Source organism: Diabrotica virgifera, chromosome 2 (genome assembly GCF_917563875.1).
Source record: "Diabrotica virgifera virgifera chromosome 2, PGI_DIABVI_V3a".
Lineage (NCBI taxonomy): Eukaryota > Metazoa > Arthropoda > Insecta > Coleoptera > Chrysomelidae > Diabrotica > Diabrotica virgifera.
The window spans coordinates 44,316,661-44,338,507 of record NC_065444.1 but is presented as its reverse complement, the minus strand read 5'-3'; the positions used below and the strand labels follow the sequence as shown (position 1 = coordinate 44,338,507).

The window sequence follows — 21,847 nt, the reverse complement described above, 5'->3', positions numbered from 1 at the left end:
TGAGTAAAGGAATATGAAGAGGATGGTGCATTCATATTTGGAGTTTGATGAGAATTTATTGAGGAATTATTGGCTGCTATAGATGCATAAGTTATCTTAGGAAAGAGTTTAATTGTTTCCTTAAAAGATAAGCTGTTTTCAGACATATAATGTTTTATTTTCTTTTGGCGATCAAATTCTGGGCATATCTCCCATTCATTAGTGAAGTGTTCACCTTCACAGGATAGACATTTTTTGTTAAACGATGATAAAGAACAAGAATCGGAAAGGTGAGATTCATGACACTTAAAACAGCGAGGATTACTTTTACACTGCTTACTCATGTGCCCATACCTATAGCAGTGGTAACAGATAATTACCTTTTGCTGGTATTTTTCAACAGTGTGTAAGACATGATTAATTACTACATACTTTGGTATATTCTGGCATTTAAAAGACACAATAACTGATTTTGTTGGATTAAATATTACTTTGTCATCTGCTACTATTTTTCTTGTTATTCGTTTCACATACTCAACCGAGAATTTGCAATGGTGATCAAATTCCTTTATTCTATTTTTAAGATATTCTTCCGATATATCTGAATCTATATCCCTTACTACACCTAGTTTAAACAATTGAAATTTTGGAATGTATGCGGTCAGATTTTTTTGAATAAGGAATTTGGAAGTAACTAAAGCATTTGCGCTACTATAATTTTTAAATGAGACCCTAACTCGGTTGCGTCCGATTGAGTCAATTTTTTTTTATATAATTGTCAATTTCTGGATGTAACGTAAATAGGATCTCGCCTATTTTAACAGCGTTTAATTTTCCTGTAAAATTTAAACTGGAGTTTTCGATGAAAATGTAAAAAGGTCCTAAATCAATTTTTTCGTATAAATAAACAGGCCTGGTTTTTTCTGGTTGATCTGAGTTTACTAAAGTATTTTGTTTTTCATTAATATTGTTAAGATTAATACTACTACTTATCTTATTTTGAGGCTGGTTGGGTAGAAATCCATTTAAATCTTGTAAATCACAGCTACTATCCATCGAATTCTCAATATCAGGCGGTTCGCCTCCACTAGATGACTCCATAGAGGAGTTTTCAAGTAACGTTTAACTTATGAACACTTTCAAAATGTAAACTAAATAAGGAAAAGTTTAACAAAACTAAACAAACTAAATTAGAACGGTATAAATCAAATAATCCGCCAAAAATTAATATTTTTCGGAGAGATTTCCAAATTTAAATTAACTTTGACAATTATTTTGACGTATGTGAATAGTCATTATTTTTAAACTATATATACTTAAAATACTGTATAAAAACTATATAACTATAACCTGATATTTTATTCTGCAAAATAACGTACTTCAAAGTAGATATATTAAAAAAGCAGTAAGTCCTTTTTTAAACTTCTTTCCTATTCTAATTGCAAAAGTTTGTAGCTACAGTTTAAAAGATCAATATAAATGCAATTACGTGGAGACTGTTCCGGCCTTTGCAAAAGAAAGTTAATTATTATCCTTTGTAATTTACAGGTGCCTTCAAAATAAATTAAATAAAATATCCATTGAAACACCGTCAAGTTTTTAAATTGGATTACGAGTCTTTCGATGGTTTGCTTTACTCTCTACGTTTGTATTTTCTCAGTAACGCCTACGTACCTTATAACGTTAGCTCAACGAGGCGTAAAAAACAGCAAAATGAAAAGCATGAATGAAATTTATATATTTATAGAATTGCTTTCGAAAAATTAGTTTTTAACTCTTACCTGTTCATATTTGTTTTTAATAACACCTCTTCAGAACGAATAATAAACAATGTCAGAAACCGTACATATGAATTATGTATGTAATAATGTTTTTAACCGTCAAACTTTTGGTGAATAAAAACTTAACTGTGTTTCTCTCTGTAAGAAAAGGAACTTTATTATTTTACGTACAATATTAACGATTTACAAATACATTACCTGTAAGAAAAGAAACAACATTTAAAGCTTATATTCTAGATTCTAATTTATTCTAAACAGGTAACAAATATTATTTCAATAATGGAACATAATTAATTGTCACTGTCAAAACACCTCACAAGTCTTAAGTCAACATAAAAATAAGAAGAAGAACTTAATGTTTTGACAGTGGCGTAACAAAATTAGAATATAAATAAATATTAAAGAAAAAATAAACAATACTTTTTCTTTACATCTCCCCCCCGTGGAGAAAAACTTTCAAAACAAAAATTGAACGTTCACTAAATATTTTATTTCAATACTGGAGTAAGTTTAGTTATATGGAAGAGGTTTGATTCTTTTTTTCTATGCCCAGTATCAACTTCGTAAATTGAATTGGAAATCTTCTTTAATATTTCGTAAGGTCCAATCCTTAATTCGTCTAACTTTTTTCTATTTAGACGGTTACCATTCTCCACATATACTCAATCCCCAACGTTTAAATCAATTTCCTTCCTATGTCGATCAAACTGCTTTTTATTATAATCATGTGATTTTTTTGTATTTTCCAAGGCAACTGTCCTATCTATTTTGAGATCTGCATCTGTGACTTTAGGTTTTAGTTCATTTGGTAGGATGCTTACATTTTCTCCTTCTACTAAATACTTTGGTAAAAATTTTGTGATGGTATGTTCAGTTTCATTATATTTTTCTATACATTTTTGAGCAATTGTTGTCCATGCTGTTTTCCTGTCACCTTCATTTATTTTGCATCTGATTTTATTAACCAATGTTTGGTTTAATCTTTCATTGATACCAGAAGGAAACCTGATAGATTTCATAGATTTTTATCTTAAGTGTTACTATACCATTTGTTTTTATCACACCATTAATTGTCCTCAAGTTTACTAGTTGAAGGTCATCTCTATTATGTGCCTTTATCTGTAGTAATTTTGCATTAACCAATGCTACATTTGATACTGAGTCATATACTCCATAGATCTCTAAAGTGTCATTTAATAGTAACTTGATTCTAATTAGTGGTGGAATTAACAGTTTTTTGGATTTGTTTCGTTTAATTCTAATTCTAGTTTATGGTTGTTGACAGTTCTTACGTCTTGATTTTTCGGAACTCCACTTTTGCTTCTGAACCAGCAACTTGATTCCAGATGGTAACGTAAACCTTTTCCTTCTTTTTCACAAATTTTGCAGGCTTGCTTTTTCTTAAAGGATGATATTTCTTTTTTTTCTGAAGTCTTCATTTTTATTAAGTGTTCTAGACCTCTAATTTCATTGAAGAGATCTTCCGTTTCTTTCAAAGTGTCTCTATCAATTCTATCAGCTATATAATTTGGGAGTCCAATAGCTATCAAATCAATCATAATTTTTTTATTCAATGACTTGTTTATTTGTAGTAAGAGTCTTTCCTTGTTAAGAGCATATTCTAGTAAAGAACCATTCATGTATTTGAAATCAAATGCATACCTCACTGGAGTCCACCCTTTGTCTGCATAGGTGTCACAAAATTTGCTTTTCCATTCATCCCAGTCAGAATTTATTGAATATTTTATAAGCGTTGACCTGTACCAATCCACACATGATCCTTCTAAAAATAGTCTTAGAATTTCAAATTTGTCAGTATTTTGATCTATTTGCAATCTTGTGCACTCATTTTCAAATGTTTCTATCCATTGTAAAACATTCACATTTTTACCTGTAAATTTTTCTATCACAAATTGTTCTGATACTTTTTTTTTATTAAAGGATTCAATGCATTGTTTTTCATTTGACTTTGATACTCTCTCTAAGGTCTGTTCTAACGTATCTAGTGAGATACCAGGTGTGGATGTTATAGATTCTGTCCCTTGAATACTTTGTTGTTCTAAGAGAAAATCATTGAATTGTATATTCCCATCTTCGTCCATATAAACTTTCAAAATATTTTCATCTGCGATCCAAACTTTTCTTGTAGTTCCCCGTTTTGTTAGAGCCCGTTTTACTTTCTGAAAAGCTGCTGTCGTCTGGATTTTTTCATGATAGGAAATATTTTGCATATCATTAGGTATTGAAAAAATTTCATTTTCCTCAGTCTCAATTGAGGTGATGGTAATGATATTTGTTTTTGTATCAGTCTGCAATGATTTAACGGTAAATTCAAATCTCAGTTTTGCCATTTTATAATGAAAAATTATTATATTTCTATCAGCAAAAATGTTGTTTTGTAATAATGTTTTTAACCGTCAAACTTTTGGTGAATAAAAACTGAACTGTGTTTCTCTCTGTAAGAAAAGGAACTTTATTATTTTACGTACAATATTAACGATTTACAAATACATTACCTGTAAGAAAAGAAACAACATTTAAAGCTTATATTCTAGATTCTAATTTATTCTAAACAGGTAAGAAATATTATTTCAATAATGGAACATAATTAATTGTCACTGTCAAAACACCTCACAAGTCTTAAGTCAACATAAAAATAAGAAGAAGAACTTAATGTTTTGACAGTGGCGTAACAAAATGAGAATATAAATAAATATTAAAGAAAAAATAAACAATAGTTTTTCTTTACATGTACTTTCTCAGTTTTTAATAAGAAAGTTAAAAAGCATGTTGCGAATGGTTTGGGAACGATTAACTAAAACTAAAATAAATGTAAACACAACAAACTTTCAATAATATAAATATTTATTTTAATCGGTAAAAAGGACGTGTTTTGCTTATATCTCGTAAGGGTGTGTTATTGACCTATCCCGACGCCCGCTGGGGTATGACTCCCGGCGGGAGGTTGTGAATTGACTGCCGTGGCTGACAAAAACCACAAATGCTAAAATATGTTTGTGTTTCTACCATCTGGCCAGAAAGGCGATAAATTATTTAGATCTGGCGTTTAAAAGTTGAAATATTTCTGCAGTTTTAAGAAACGTCTTCGAATGCATCTCTAAAGTGAGTTATTGACATAAGGTCTGATAAGGTAATTAATTTATGGGGTATTCAGTTTGTTAAACTGAACACAGCAAAAACATATTGTTAGGGTTACATTTCGTTTCGTGAAACCGTGCCCTTCTTAGCATCTGGTTTGTATATTAAATGTGAAGTTTATATGACCCATATTATTTCGTTTTGAGAAAAGTTATTAAAAATTAAAATTAACAAAAATAGTAATTTTGTTTTCCAGTGTTTTCGTTGGATCCTTCGTTAAAAATAGTAATTACAGCGTGTCGCCACAAGTATGATTAACTTCGATAAATTATTATTTATCTCAGATAATAAATAAAATAAATAAACTAATCGATAGTAGTACAATGTAGAGTACCTGAGGGATTGAAATAAGGAATCCGACTAAAACAAGGAGATTCATTGTCAAAATATATCTTTAACATGCTAATGGCTAATGGGTAGATAATTTTCTAGATGGCCATTCTTACCTCCCTTATTATATTGGCGAATATTCACAGACTTATTTAGTACATGGAGCCCTATTGTTCTTAAATCTGACAATTATGTTATTTCTCCATCGCATTCATCCACGTCCTAAGAGCCTTCTTGCTGTTGGGGCTTCCTTCGAGATTCACTTGGCAAGGCGGATACTAGGCCGTTTTTTAAGTTGCCTTTTTATCTATGTTTTGGTGTCCCGTCTATTGTTGTATTAGTCTGGGCTGATTATCGGAGAATAGGCCATTTTTGGGAAAAGTTATTTACCAGCAATTTTATTTCTGGAATCGAATCTTATTATTGTATGTATTAATAATATAGGTATGCAAAGTCCGCAGATAGTGTGCTACTTTTTTTATAAATAAAATGGCGCCTGAAAATCGTGTTTTTTTCAATTTTTTCTCTATAACTCCAAAGATTTTAACTTTACACCAAAAACATTCAAATAAAAATTCACCGCAATTAAATTATGCATAGAGACGTGTGTTTTCCGATTTACTTTGACGAAAACTTTCCCCGGAAAAAGGCGGGTTTTTCCAACAAAATCTTTAATTTTCAACTAAACTTTTAGATAAGTAATTGTTAATCAATAATTAAATAACTTGGTAATATAAAAGCTCTTTTTGTATAGATTATAACTCCAGAAGCCGAAGGAAATTGAATGAAAAGTTTAGCAACAATTGAATTGTCAATTAAAAATTTACGGTCGCTATAATAACGACAATAATTATGATGCATAAGAATAACTATGATTTTTTCATAAAAAGACATCATACCTATCTAATGTACCTTAAAGAATTGAAATTGGACTATTCAAGCGGCCTCGGGAATATTTTAAAATTATAGAGAATTTTTTGGCTTATAAACAAATAGAATATCTCGGGAAATATTAAACTAAATTAAATAGTAAAAATGGTATTCGAAAAAGAGCGGCAGGACGCTTCTTCTAAAAGAAAAAACGTTTAATTATAATGAGTAGTTCCTGAGATACAACCGGTCAAAGTTGACCGGAATTTACGGCAAAGACATAAACAATAGGATCCTAATTTTTAAACCATCAACTTTTTATTTTTGTCCTCTTTCTCCACACCAATTTTCATATCCTTAAAGTACTTATAACATATATTATTATAATAAAAACTATCGATAATACGTGTGAAAATTGCCAAAAATAGCAAAATTCCAATCAAAAATTAGGTTGGAGAAAATGTAATAGTCCTGTCGCCAGGGGGGGTACAACGGCCTCGTTAATTCAGATGGACTTACCCAAGTTTTTTTTATGTATTTTGACCCGTAGAACACGAATTTTTTGGGTAACAGTTGATCCGGATGTCGATAAGATTGTTATAGACCAAGAACTTGAGGAATCAAATAACAGCGATTTTTGGCAAAACAAAACAATATTTTGTATTTTTTGGGTCATTTTAAGCAAAAAATATTTCTACAAGTTTTTTAGTAGGATGCACAGTTTTCGAGATAAACGCGGTTGAACTTTGAAAAAATCGAAAAACTGCAATTTTTAAACCCGAATAACTTTTAATTAAAAAATAAAATAGCAATTCTGCTTAGCGCCTTTGAAAGTTCAAGTCAAATTATGTCGGTTTTGATTATTTGCATTGCTAAAAATTTATTGTGTTATTGTTAAACAAAGCTACAAACAACTAGTGCGTGAGTGATGTTTCTATGATTTCTCATTTAAAATCGAACGAGTAGGTAGAATAGGTACTAGTGCAATCAAGACTATTTCTACGTTACATGCGTTAAAACGCATGTAAAAGCACGGGAAACCCTACGTGTTTATAGCTTTGTTAAACAATAAAAAAATAAATGTTTACCAATGCAAATAATCAAAACCGATATAATTTGACTTAAACTTTCAAATGCGGTAAGCAGACTTGCTATTTTATTTTTTAATCAAAAGTTATTCGGGTTCAAAAATTGCAATTTTTCGATTTTTTTAAAGTTCAACCGCGTTTATCTCGAAAACTGTGCATCCTACGAAAAAATTTGTAGAAATATTTTTTACTTAAAATGGCCCAAAAAATACAAAATATTGTTTTGTTTTGCCAAAAATCGCTGTTATTTGATTCCTCAAGTTCTTGGTCTATAACAATCTTATCGACATTCGGATCAACTGTTACCCAAAAAATTCGTGTTCTACGGGTCAAAATACATAAAAAAAACTTGAGTAAGTCCATCTGAATTAACGAGGCCGTTGTACCCCCCCTGGCGACAGGACTATAACCCTCAAAGTTCAAAATCGGTATACGTTAAAAAAATGCATTTTCTCGGCTTTCCATGGAGCAATTTCCTTCATTCTTTTTTTATTCCCAAGTAACTCGAGTAGAGCCATCGAACTAACGCATTATTAAATGTCAAACTTGCTTTTGTTTTGTTATAATAAATTAATTAATTTATTATAACACAAAATTTTAATTTGTTTAAATAAAAATTGTTTAAATAATTATACAGCTTTCAAATGAGAATATTTATGTTTTTAACTTTAAAAGGTACACTTGTAGTAAGTTTATCTAAAAAAAAGCCTACAACTGGAAAGAATATGTAGTTTTCTGTTCTTATAAATAAATTAATCTATTATAACAAAACAACAGCAAGTTTGATATTTAATAATGAGTTAGTTCGATGGCTCTACTCTAGTTATTGGGAAACAAAAAATAATGGAGGAAATTTCTCCATGGGAAGCCGAAAAAATGCATTTTTTTAACGTATACCGATTTTGAACTTTGAGGGTTACATTTTCTCCAACCTAATTTTTGATTGGAATTTTCCTATTTTTGGCAATTTTCACACGTATTATCGATAGTTTTTATTATAATAATATATGTTATGATGATTTTAAAGATATGAAAATTGGTGGGGAGAAAGAGGACAAAAATAAAAAGGTGATGGTTTGAAAATTATGATCCTATTGTTTATATCTTTGCCGTAAATTCCGGTCAACTTTAACCAGTTTTATCTCAGGAACCACTCATCATAATTAAACGTTTTTTCTTTTAAAGGAAGCATTCTGCCGCTCTTTTTCGAATACCGTTTTCGTAATTTAATTTAGTTTAATATTTCCCGAGATACTCTATTTGTTTATAAGCCAAAAAATTGTTTATAAATTTAAAATATTCCTGAGGCCACTTAAATACTCCAATTTCAATTCTGTAAAGTAGATTAGATAGGTATAGTGTCGTTTTATGGAAAAATCATAGTTATTCTTATGCACCATAATTATTGTCTTTAGTATAGCGACCGTAAATTTCTAATTAGCAATTCAATTGTTGCTAAACTGTTCATTTAATTTCTATCGGCTTTTGAAATTGTAATCTATGCGGAAAGGGCTTTTACATTACCAAGTTATTTAATTATTTATTAACAATTACTTATCTAAAATTTTAGTTGAAAATTAAAGATTTTTTTGGAAAAACCCGCTTTTTCCGGGGAAAGTTTTCTTCGCAGTGAATCGTGAAAAGCACGTCTCTATGCAGAATTTAATTGCGGTGAATTTTTATTAAAGTGTTTTTGGTGTAGAGTTAAAATATTTGGAGTTATAGAGCAAAAATTGAAAAAAACACGATTTTCGGGCGCCATTTTGTTTATAAAAAAAGTAGCACACTATCTGCGAACTTTGCATACATATATTATTAATACATACAATATTAAGATTCGATTCCCGCAATAAAATTGCTAGTAAATAGCTTTTCCTTGTATTTTGCTAATTAGTCCAGAGTATATAGTTTTTGATAAAAATCTTCCACAGTTTTTAACAACTCAGTCCTGTTTGTTATCATTTCACCGTGTTTGTTTTTTAATTAAATTATTTTATTTATATACTCTTTCTAGTTTTTAATTTTCTTTGAGGATGCTTCAAGTTTCAAATCTTTTCTGATTTCTTTATTTACTTGGGTCGTCTCCCTTTGTTCTCCTTTAGTTGTGTTTATATTCTGTTTTATATTTTTTTAATATGTAATTATCCCATTTTCATTGTAAGTTTCAGTCTTTTTCTCTAGAAAACACTTTTGCAGTTTTATAAAAACAAAGTTGGCATTCGAATTCCAAATAAAAAACAATATTCATAACTAGTACAATAACAAGTATGTTTTTTCTAAAATTAAGAAAAAATAATTATTAATTCGGCCATACTTTACATTAGCAGAATACAGGTATCTATAAAATTATCTCTCATATTTCTTTAAAAAAAATGCTTATAGAAGAAATGAGATATTTTCTACAAGTTATCACAAAATTTAATAGTATATCGTCGGGTTACAAGCAAAACGTCAAGTCAAAAAAGTGGCTTTTGAGTTATTGCAGTTTCAAATTTTACTCATCATCTTATTCATAATTTAAAGATCCGCGTTAGTTTTTTTACTAAAATCTCCACTCTGTATAGGTATCTTCACACAAGTTTTAAAAAAAAATCTTTTTTTAAAAAAATATTAAATTTAATAAATAAAGAAATATAATAAACTAATTTTTGTTAACCTTGCAATGACTTAATGTGTTTTACCTGAAACTGAAAAATTAATGTATTTTGCTTGTATGTATATACTTTTATATACGTATATGTCAAACTACGACTACGACATATACACGTGGTGAGTTAATGCACGAGTTAACCATTCTCTTATCTTATTTTATTATAGTGCCCATCTCAGTATATAGTTACAAGCGTTATATTTGTACCTAATTGTTAATTATTGTGGGAATAATAGGTTTGAATTTGGAAAACATGACTGACTGGTAAGTGTGATTATTGGGCACATTATTACCTATAACGTGTATAAGTATTTCATGAAAAACTGGCACGATACCAAGGACGAGTGGAATTTAGGAAAAAATTTTTAAAACAATTTTTTAAATAACACAAACAACCACCTGAAATCTATTAACGCTAAATTAAAATCAGTTATAATCAAAATTAGTCCTTCGGAACAGTTTATGAAGAGCCTGTTTACAATTATTTCAAGTTTAGAGACAGAGAGAGATCATAAGGCAGTTTATGGTATTTTAAAGAAATCCGTCGGTATGTTTCCGGAAGATTCTGATGAAGAAAATAGTATATTAAGTATGGAGAACGGTAAGGGTTTTATACCGATCGAAGACAATTATTTGGAGGAGGAGCGGAGCGACGACTCCAATTATTGTCTGAGATCGGTTACGGTTTTTGCACGATTGATACCATTATAAATTACAGTCAAAACCGTTTATAACGAACTTCAGGGGACTGGTAGTTTTTGTACGTTGTAACCAGTGTTCTCTGTAATGGTTTTATCTGTTATAATGAACAGGTTGCTATAAACGATATAACACTGGTAGCAGTCAGTTTGTTGTTAGTTTATGATGCAAAAATGTGTAACTTTATCGATACTTATGATATGTTATAACATGTTACACATAACATTTAACATATGTGTTTATTGTACTTGTACGGGCTCTCAAAATCGTTTTAATATAAAAATCTAGGCATACATACACTATTTATTTTTAAAAAGACCAAATAATGTAAACACAATTTTGTGATAATGGACCCACCTAGGAAGTCTAGTGTCTAGGACTTACAAGTGGACCCTGCCCGGATGTACCATCATAACCATAAAACATTATAAAACCTTCCTTCTCATTTCGTGGTAATATCGGTACCTCGGAGAGATAAAATACAATGCCCATTTTTATAACTTTACACGAAAGCAATTTTAAACTATTTTCAACAAAAAGTGTTATTGCTACAGTTATTTATTGAGATGTGGAAACAATATTATATTAGGACATTGTATCTGTTTTCATTTGAATCATGGATTTGTTATAACTGTTTAATAGTGTGTAAAAAGGTCATAATTGAAAAAATGGATGTTGTATCTCTCCGAGGTACAGATATGTACGCTGTAACCAATATTTCGACTGCTAGTGTTCCAAGAACTATATTTGCTTTAACTGATTTGTTCGTTATAAGCAATATAAATGCTTTTTTTACATGTCATTTTACGGGACCTATTATTTTGTTTGTTATATCCCATTGTATGTTATAGCCGGTGTCGTTATAAACGATTTTGACTGTATAAAATTAAACATTTTCGTCATATTGACTAGTTTCATTCATTTTATCAAGATAGATACTTTGGTTGTTAGGTAGTAACTAGGGTGCATAACAACAATGGAGAATTGAGTTTTTATTTAGTTGTCAATAATTTTAAGTACAATTTTGATTATTATAAATTAAAATATGAGCAAAAGTGAATTTGAAGAAATTGAACGGGCTTGGGAAGAAGGGTGTTCCGCAATTATTCCCGAAAAATCCAAAATCCGTTATCAAAATACCTACCAAAGTTTTAAAAAATGGTGCGAAGGCAAGAATTTAAGAATCGAAGAAAAGACTCTATTGGCATATTTAGTTCAAAGACATATGCAATTGAAAGCACCTGGAAGCCTCTGGGCAGAATATTCAATGATTAAATCCACCGTTTTTCTTTATGATGGCATTGATATTTCCAAGTTTTCAACTTTGATCGCGTATTTGAAGAGAAAAAATGTTGGCTATAGGCCTAAGAAAGCGAGCATTTTTACACGGGAGCAATTTGAAAAATTTCTGATGGAAGCACCGGATGAAGAATTTCTAGTTCACAAGGTAATATAAGCTAGTTTAGGTAAAAGAAATACTCTAATGAAGATTTTTTCATAATTTGTAGGTCGCAATGATATTGGGAATATCTGGTGCCTGTAGAAGAGAAGAATTATATAATATTACTATGAATGACATCCAACAAACCGATGGTTTAATGATTGTAAAAGTACCCAATAAAAAAACGAACATCCAGCGTACTTTTACAGTCGTTAATAAACCAGACGATAAAATTCCATATTTAGAAATTCTGCAAAAGTATATAAAACTTCGTCCATTACAAGTAAAATCAAATCATTTGTTCTTAAGATACGCCAAAGGAAAATATTGTGCTCAAGTAATAGGGAAAGGGACAATCGGGGGCTGGCCTTCTCAAATTGCCAAATTCTTAAATTTGCCTAATCCCGAGAACTATACTGGCCATTCGTTCAGGAGGACATCAGCAATGCTTTTGGCTAATAAAGGTGTTGATGTCCTCGGATTAAAGCGTCATGGAGGTTGGCGTTCATCGACAGTGGCAGAAAGCTATGTAGAAGATTCTCTTCAAAATAAAATAGATTTTGCCGAAAAAATATTGTGCTATACTAGTAATACTACTAATGTATGCGATTCTGCAGGAGTTTCTGTTAGAAATGAAACCACAGCCCAAACAAGTGGGATTTCATTAAATAATTTAACAAATTGTACCATAAGTTTCAATATTAATAATATAAATAATTCGTTAGTTTTCTTTACTCTTTCAAAAAATAAATTAAAATTAAGAGATTTTTTAACTCGACGGTAAGTGAATTACTTACCGTCGAGTTGGAGTACTTACCGTCGAGTTGGATTACTTACCGTCGAGTTGCTAGTAAATGCCACCTACTGACGTAAAATCTGTCACGGCAAACAGTTTAAAATGATCAATCGTGCAAAAAAATATTTTACATTGCTCATACGTGAAGCCTCGAAGCATGTTTGAAGAGAAATTCGTAATTCTAAACAAATCAGAGATATTACAATTTTTGCAGGCGGTGATTGCAAACAGGGTTCCACAAATACTTCTGTTTCTTCCTGCAACTGTATAATCTATGATTCTATGATTTTACCATGCAAGCATATTGTGCATTGAGACGAGCTAGAGCTTTTTGATAAAATGATCATAAATCATAGATGGACAATGGACTATTATAAAAATAACCAACGAACATTAACCACTTTGATTGAAGAAAACGAATCAACAGAATATGAGTTACCAAGTAAATCTAATGATAATAAGTCTATAAATATCATTGACCACACAAGGGTATCGACCACCAAGTTCCTATGCACAAAGAAGAAAAAAATGTCTTTTGTCATGCAATGAACTAGCAGATTTAGCAGCACAACGTACGGGCATGTTATTTGAGCAAAGGTTTAATCTATTAAAAAATCTCAAAACACTGTGGGCTAATGATACTGCTGTTCTACTTACACCTATAGATGTTACAGACTAAAATGACACGCAAGTTATTATTGACAGTAATGATGAAGTTGTATTTTAAAATGACACGCAAATTATTATTGAAAGTAATGATGAAGTTGTATTTGAAAATGACACGCAAGTTATTATTGAAAATAATGATTAAATTTTATTTGAAAGTGAAAATAAGCTGTGTGGTGAGGTGGTTCGTCAAGAGATAAGTAGGGTAGATAATGTGGAGGGGAATATACAAGAGTCAAGTCCAGAAAATGAACTTCCTATTACCCACCAAACTCTTCAAGTGAACGATGTTGCTTTGTCGACAGTTAAAATTCCAGTGGCAGTAAAGAAACGAGGACGCCCAAAAGGGCAAGGCCTGACAGCAATAGGACTACCAAAGAAAAAGAAAAGGAACCCCAAAACATTTCCAAATAAATTCAGGGTTCCATTCCAAATAAAGGATTAAATTTCTATAATTAATTTTTTTTCTTAGTTTACAACAGGATTTACAATAAATAAAGACTAATTTGAGTGTGTATTCATTGCTAAGATGGTCAGCCTCCAAGCGAACGGCAGCCGAAGAAAATGCCGTCAAGCGCATCATAAGAATGACGTCATAGCTGTTAACAGCATTATAGTGTACAACCGTTTGACGGCAGTTTAAATACAACGTTTTTTCTTTCTAAATACATCTGATACTTTTGTTCCAGCTTTCTCCTCTCCTCTGGAGCTGCCTTTTGATATTCGCTACAAGTCATACATTGATCTTTGTTTGGTTTTAAAAATGAAAAATTATATTCCTTACAGAAGATTCGTCCGTAAGTAATGAGGCTTACTTTTAGCATATTATTTCTTTGGCAATCTTCTAAAAAGAGACCATGCATCTTTTTTACATTCAGATTTTTATTCAGATAGAGTCTTTTTGTTGACTTCCTTGTATAGTGACTTTCTTAGGAAAACTTTCAATATGATTTTTCACTCTTAATCTAATTTCTTCAGACATTTTGTTGCACGGAATATGGTTACCTCGATTTTCTTCACCTCCATATTCCCCACTCTGACTTTTAAGTTGAAATGCATTGATGATTGGTAAATTTGAAGTGTTGCACAGAAAAACTTTTGGCATACTTGGAACTTATTATTAATACTTAAAAAGTAGTTTTTTACAGTATTTCTTTGTTTGCTGTCATTGTCCTTTCTAGGTCTACGTGTTGTCACATCTTTAAACAAAACGTTTATTAATATACAATCTCTTTGCCTGTTAAATTCTAAATTCCAGTAAGTACGACATAATTCAGTAGAATCAAGTGGCGCACCAAGAATTTTCCTCTAGGGGAGGTTGGCTTGGGCGGGGTTCAGAGAAATAATCCCTGACAAAAAATCCCCACAAATTATCCCTGGACAAAAAATCCCCAGACAAAAAATCCCCGGACAAATAATCCCGGGGCAAAAAATCCCGGACAAATAATCCCCACAAATTTTTTTCGACAAAATATACCCACAAATATCCCCATGAAATATTTGCTACCAAATAGTTCTCTAAAAGTTTTCCCGTGAACGCAATCGACTCAAATGTTTTTCAGCCTCAGTGCATAAGAGTTATAGCAATGGCCATAAAACCGCTTTTCTGCACGACAATAATGATTAAGCATGAATTATTGTAATTTCGATTACCAAATTTCGAATTCCAATTACTTACATGCCGAAAACTTCAAATTTTACATGACAAACGAGTGTGAGTTTTTTCAAAAATCGTGGAAGATATGGGGAATGAGCTAAGGCTCTGGGAATCATGTTGTAATTATTCGCTTAAATCTTTTGCTCACTCTGCCTTGAATAACTAAATTCAAAACATTGCCTATTATCTGTGTGCATCCATGAAAAATTTTTGCGCTATTAAGAATGTTTAGCTTTGTTATGAAAACACAGAACACAGGTTTTGACATAGCTTTCGAAGCAGATTTCTGAAATGTTGCTTGCAGTGAATTGAAACCGATGACTAAACATTTTTCGTTATGTATTACTAAAAAGATTACAACCATACGCCGAAGAAATAGTTGGTGACTACCAGTGTGATTTCAGGCCCCGAAGATCGATCGTTGATCAAATATTTACTATTGGGCAAATGATGGAAACGATTGGGAGTATAATCAAGACGTGCATCAGATCTTTATAGATTTGAAACAGGCTTATGATTCAATTAATTATCCTATACTATAGAATACAATGGTCGAGCTGGGCGTACCCAAGGAACTAACTGCGGTAACGCAAATGTGTGTAAGTAACTTCTTTGCACAAGTTAGAAGAGCTGGGGTAATATCAAATGCTTTCTGCGTAAATTCTAGACTGAGACAGGGAGATCCGTTGTCCCCATTGTTGTCTAACCTGCCCTTAGAATATGCCATGCGAAAAATTTATCCAAAAATCAAACCAGACACAGCTGCTCGGGGAGAGGAGAGATGGTAGAAAGTCTGTAGGACGGCCTAGAAAAAGGTGGAAAGATGTAGTCAGAGAAGATCTGGAGAAAATGGGAGTGAGACAATGGAAAATAGTGGCATAGCACCGACACATGGAAGGCAATGGTAAACCACTCGCAAGGACACTCGAAGAGTTATAACGCGATTGATGATGATAATAACTAATTATTTTTGACGTTAAATTTACAAAAAGTAACAGGTTTTTTGCATTACAATCAAGCTTATCGTGTTCAGGACCAGCAGTTCTCATCACGAATAGGCAATGTTTTGAACATATAGTTATTCAAAGCAGAGTGAGTAAAAGATTTAATTGAATAATTACAAAATGGTTCCCACAGTCTTAGCGCATTCCTCATATCTTCCACGATTTTTGAAAAAACTCACACTCGTTTGTCATGTAAAATTTGAAGTTTTCGGCATGGAATTGAAATTCGAAATTTGGAAATCGAAATTACAATTCATGCTTAATCTTAATTGCTAATCATTATTTTCGTGCCGAAAAGCAGTTTCATGACGATTGCTATAGCTCTCACGCACTGAAAAACATTTAAGTCGATTGCATTCACGGGAAAATTTTTAGAGAACTATTCGGCAGCAAATATTTCTTGGGGATTTTTTGTCCGGGATTTTTTTGTGGGGATATGTTTTCTAAAAAAATTGTGGGGATTATTTGTCCGGGATTTTTTGTCCGGGGATTATTTGTCCGGGGATGTTTTGTCTGGGGATTTTTTGTCCAGGGATAATTTGTGGAGATTTTTTTGTCCGGGATTATTTAATTTGTCCTAGCTTCGCTTGGACACCGAAATTTTTTTGTATTGTTTCTGAAAGACAATTACATTTTCCTACTATCCTTTATATTTTTTTATCTGCCCTGGGAGGGGTTTCAACCCCCAAAACCCCCCTGGGTGCGCCACTGGTACAATCCTCCGCATTTACTCCCAAGCTGAAACTTGTACTAAATCCTTTTTAACGGGAATTTTAAAACCAAATTTAACTAATATAATCCAGTATGTCAAATAATTGCCTTCAGCAAATTCCACTAAGTCACTAATTGATTTTGTCTGAAAAAAAAATCGTTTTAGTGAATGTAGAATTTTAATGTTTTGTGTTGTCAAGGATGAAAAAATACTTAGGGGATTTTACTGTAGGGGAGCCCAAGCGGGGATTTTTGCAGTTACTCGATCGTGTCAGAATATCATAGGGGGAGAAACCTGGTACCCTGCAGATGTATGTACCTCTACCATATATTGGCTCTTAACACAGGGAAGTTCGTTAAGGCGGGGCCGAAAAAAAATTATTTCCTTAAAAATACTCGAAATTGTCAGATTAAGATAAGGTAAGTTAAGTACATGCAAAAAGTGTATATTTCAAAAATCTGACGATTTGAGCGGGGCGTAAGGAAATGGGTGAGTCAAAAAGTTTCACAAAATAAAGCGAATATCTCGCGAAATGAACGTCAGATCGAAAAACTAAAAGATACATCTTCAATATTTTTCAAAAATCTATCGAATGATACTAAACATGACTAACGGAGAGGGTTGGGGGGTAAATTTAAAATTTTAAATACAAACCCCGCGATATTTCGCAAAATGAACATCAGATCAAAAAACTGCAAAATATACTTTCAAAATGTTTTTGAAAAATCGACCTAATGGTACCAATCACGGCCCCCCACGGACGTGGGGTGGGCGGTTACTTTAAAATCTTAAATAGAACCCCCAAACTTTTATTGCAGATTTGGATTCTTTACGTAAAAATAAGCAACTTTTATTCGAGACATTTGTTCGAATTCTGGATAGTATACTATAATCGGCGCTGTAATCGGAAAAAACGATTCTTGGAAATGGAAAATTAAATTAAAAAATCCACGAGGAAAATAAACTTCCTGTAGCTGGCTGTATACCATGAATCACAAAAATACCAGGTTTTTGTAAAAGATATATTTTAAAATACCCTAATTAAGGGTCACAATACAAAACGTTTTCGAATTAAGAAATCCATCATCAGTGTTTAAAAGCCCTAAAATTAAGTATAACCTAATTAACTGAGATAAAAGTTAAAAAATTGACAGAGGTTTTAAAAAAACAAAAAAATTAAATTAAAAAATGGCAAGCTCCCACTAAAATAAAAAATTTTACTTAACTTTTTTTGATTTTAGGACCTAATAATCACAACCCAATAGGTCCCCATAACGCTGGAGTGACTGCAAATTTAGCATACTTTGCTTCCCTACCATAGTACATAAACTAAACAAATTGTAATATAAATATGTAATTAAGTCAAAAATGACAAAAACTGACTTAATGTATTTTGCTTGTAACCCGACGATATGATTAAAATATTCTGATCAATATCATTTTGACTTTTATGAACACTTCATTTTCCACTCCGGTAAATTTTCTCTAAGGGTATTTCAACTCTATTATAATGTTCTCACATTGCACGTATATAAATTTTTAAGGTTTTATTGCCATTATACTGAATGGAACATGAAATTACATTCAGTTTAAATTTTATATGCAATAAAAATAACCAAAGTGGTGTTTGCGTCATTTAAAACGAAATATTACATCCAAAATAAACTTCATTTTTACAAAATAAAAAAAAACAAAATAATAACTTTAAAGAGCAATTTACATCATGCTCAATATAATGTTTGTATTGAAAACAACTTACGAGTCATAATCTTACTAATTGTCTAATGAGCAGCGTATAATTAAAACAGGCATTGCTTATTCCGGTACTAAGTCTGTTACTTACGCTTTTTCTTATTGTGAAATCGGAAACTTCGCTGCATGAAATTCGCTGCATGAAATGTTCTAAACATCAGGACTACAGTACCTACCTGCAAAAAGAAAAAGGAGGATGGCAATCCAGCAAAATGTGTATTATATGGTGGAGCATATCGTGCAAAGTATAAAGATTGTCAAGAATAGGTAGGTACCTTGAAATTTTAAATAGAAGATATCCCTCCAATAATGGTGTGGCCGTACAATGTCAGGTGGAAAGACCAAAAGTATAGGAACAAGAATCACAAAACATTATAAGCAGGTCACACCCCAGTAGAGGTCAAATCATATGCACAAGTCGCCTCAAATCAAAATCAAGTACAAAATATAAACAGAATAGAGTTATTACGTCAGTCAACAAATAAATAAAACCAATTCAAGATACTCCTTCAACAGCAAATTAACTATGTCATGCAAAAAACGTTCAACTTCAACAGCAAATAAAAAAAGCAACAGCAAGCAATCCTCGAACTAACAAAGGAAATTAGGCATTTGAGAGACCTAGTGCAAAAAGACACTAAATCCAATAAATTATGGCTCAAATATTTAAAAACGCCGTATGGAACACCAATGGTTTATGTGGAACGCATCAAATTAGGCAACATATTTAAATGTTATGTTTGTAACAAATTTATTTATTCTAATTACTACCAGAAGTTAATTATTATTTAAGTTCAACTAAAACATGGCCGCGGCTACTGTATTTCTGTCAGATTCCTTTAAAATTACCCACAAACACACGCTTTATCAATTCACGGACGTCTCAAACACAACTGGTGATACGCACCAGTGTTTACAGATCCTGGTTGCCAAATGTGGTATGTGACTATGTGGTATGTAGTCACATACCACATTTTGTACAGTAACGTTCAAGAATTATAATGTGGTAAGAGCACATGCACCGATTGTATATTATACACTTTTCATTTTTAGTTAAGTTATATACCATATGTCGACTGTTAGCTAATTTTAACCGCTATGAGGTGCTAGCTGTTACCACATTTGTACACAACAAAGATTAGGTTAAAAGTGCTAACTCTGTGTTTATAACTCATTTTTGAAAAAAAAAGGTGCTTACCACATAATGTCATATAAAATAGGTATATACTGAATTCGCTCTGTCGAGATTCACTTTGACACATTCGGAATAGGAAACATACAACACAAAAATTCCTACCTCGCAATATTAACTTCTCAAATCAACTTAATCTTTCATTGAAAAAAAAAAAAGAAGAATTATTAGAAATAGTGGGAGTGTATTTTGTGGAGTTTATTACTACAAAATATTTTTATTTTGTACAATAAATAATTTTCTCATTAGTTATCAATATATTATAAAGGTGTAAAGAAATAATTATTGATTGGGGTAAGGTTTATGTTATTTATGTCCGTTTACTATTAATAATATTGGATAATAGCAGGTATGTTTGGTTGTATAGCAATTTCCAGTCACGTCTAGCAACTGAACTTCCCAAAAAAGGAATTACTAAAGTCACTAGATAGTTGTGTCTCAGAAAAGCGAATCTTTACCATTAATATACACAATAGAATTTATTATTACAGATGCCACAAGATCAGAAAAAACATCAGAAGAAGATTATGACGAACTCCTAGAACGTCTTAGAGTTGCAGATTTTCTCTACACTGAGTACTCCCTGGAAGAAGTTATCTACCAACTTGCTAAAGTTATGTTTACACAAAGCTTAACAAGAGGAAGCGCCGAAGCTCAACAGGCACTACAAAAATTTACGAGTTTTCTAGAAACAGAAGCAGAACAGGGACACATATCACGAGCTTTAGAAAAGAAAGTACTTGGTAAGAACAATTTGTTTATAACGAGGCTAAATAAGGACAAAATTTAAAGGACACCGCACTCATCTTATGGAAAATATAATGTCACTCAAATACAATAAAATTTACATGAATAGATTCGTCTCGACATTACAATCATTTCATATCATTGCGTCAACTCTAAGTTTTGATAAATAACGGTGTAAATTGTAATTAAAGTTTATAAAACTCACATTTTTGAAGTCCATAAAACTGTCATTAAATACTATTGGTCGACTCGCTATTGAAAACAGCTTAACCCAACGTGAGGCTGACCCTCATTTTGCGGTGAGTTACTGGAAGTGCGTTGTCATTTATTATCTATAAGATAACATACCTTAACACCTGTAGAAAGATCTATAAACTTCTGATTCACAAAATCTCTTTCCTAACTCACGTACATACTCATTTGATGCTAGGTTTATTTGTGTCAATTTACTCCGTTATTAATCAATATTCAGAGTTGCGCAATGATATGAAATTATAGTAGTTTCGAGACGAATCTTCTTCTTAAAGTGCCTATCTTCTGGCACTTATGTATTTACAGTCCACTTCCTAAGACTGGCCAGCCAGGATATAGGTCTTCGTCCAGGGCCTCTCCTGCCCTCAATCTTGCCTTGTAGAATCAACTGTAGCAGTCGGTATTTTTCATTACGCATAATGTGGCCGAAGTAAGCCGATTTTCTGTTCTTTACGGTGTTAATTATTTCTTTGTCTTTTCTTAGCCTCTGGATTTTGGAGATTAGTTATACTAGTTGTGTGGTGTATATATAAGTCCCTCAACATACGTCGGTAGCCAGTCCCGGCGCTAGGGTATAAAGTGCTCGCCTGCAAAACTAGCATAGGCGCCCTTCAGTTTTTTTTTAATTAGTTTTTTGTATAACACCAAAAGATAAAAGCTCATTTTGGCGCCCCTCAAACCTCAAAGCGCAAGTGTGAGGTGTCCTTTAAATGAGTATTATTTCTAGAATCGTATAAGCATATAATCGTCAAAAAGCAGGGCCGGCGATAACTGGCCTGCAGAGATGCACTGCAGGCGGGCGCCCCTGTTTGGGGGGGGGGGGGCGCCAGAATGAGCTTTTTTTCTGCTGGTGTTATGCAAAATACTAAAATGAAAAATTAATTTTTGAAATATGGATAAAATTCGCCATAATACCCTAATCTGTGTTAGTTTTGCATATCACACATGTAAAATATACAAAAATATGCAATGCCGGATAGAATTGTTACCATGTAGTAATATAACTTATTTGTCAAAGATATCATACTTGTATCCCGAAATAACCAAAGTACGTGCCTCCTAGCGGCGGGAT

At 32.0% G+C, this 21,847-nt stretch overlaps 1 protein-coding gene across 7 annotated transcripts in view; it reads left to right on the top strand.

Annotated features, from left to right (window-relative positions):
* The window catches only part of LOC114336036 (uncharacterized), a 1,032,611-nt gene that overhangs the window by 504,518 nt on the left and 506,246 nt on the right, over positions 1 to 21,847 (top strand). For 4 of the 7 annotated variants that reach the window (XR_007696076.1, XR_007696075.1, XM_050642549.1 and 1 more), the window contains exon 10: positions 20,268 to 20,519. The exons of the other annotated variants lie outside the window; for them this stretch is intronic. Coding sequence is in view for 2 of the 4 variants with exons in the window: in XM_050642549.1 (XP_050498506.1) it covers positions 20,268 to 20,519 (252 nt within the window). In the remaining 2 variants the exon portion in view is untranslated. The remainder of the gene's footprint in view (positions 1 to 20,267; positions 20,520 to 21,847) is intronic. 7 annotated transcript variants of the gene reach the window in all.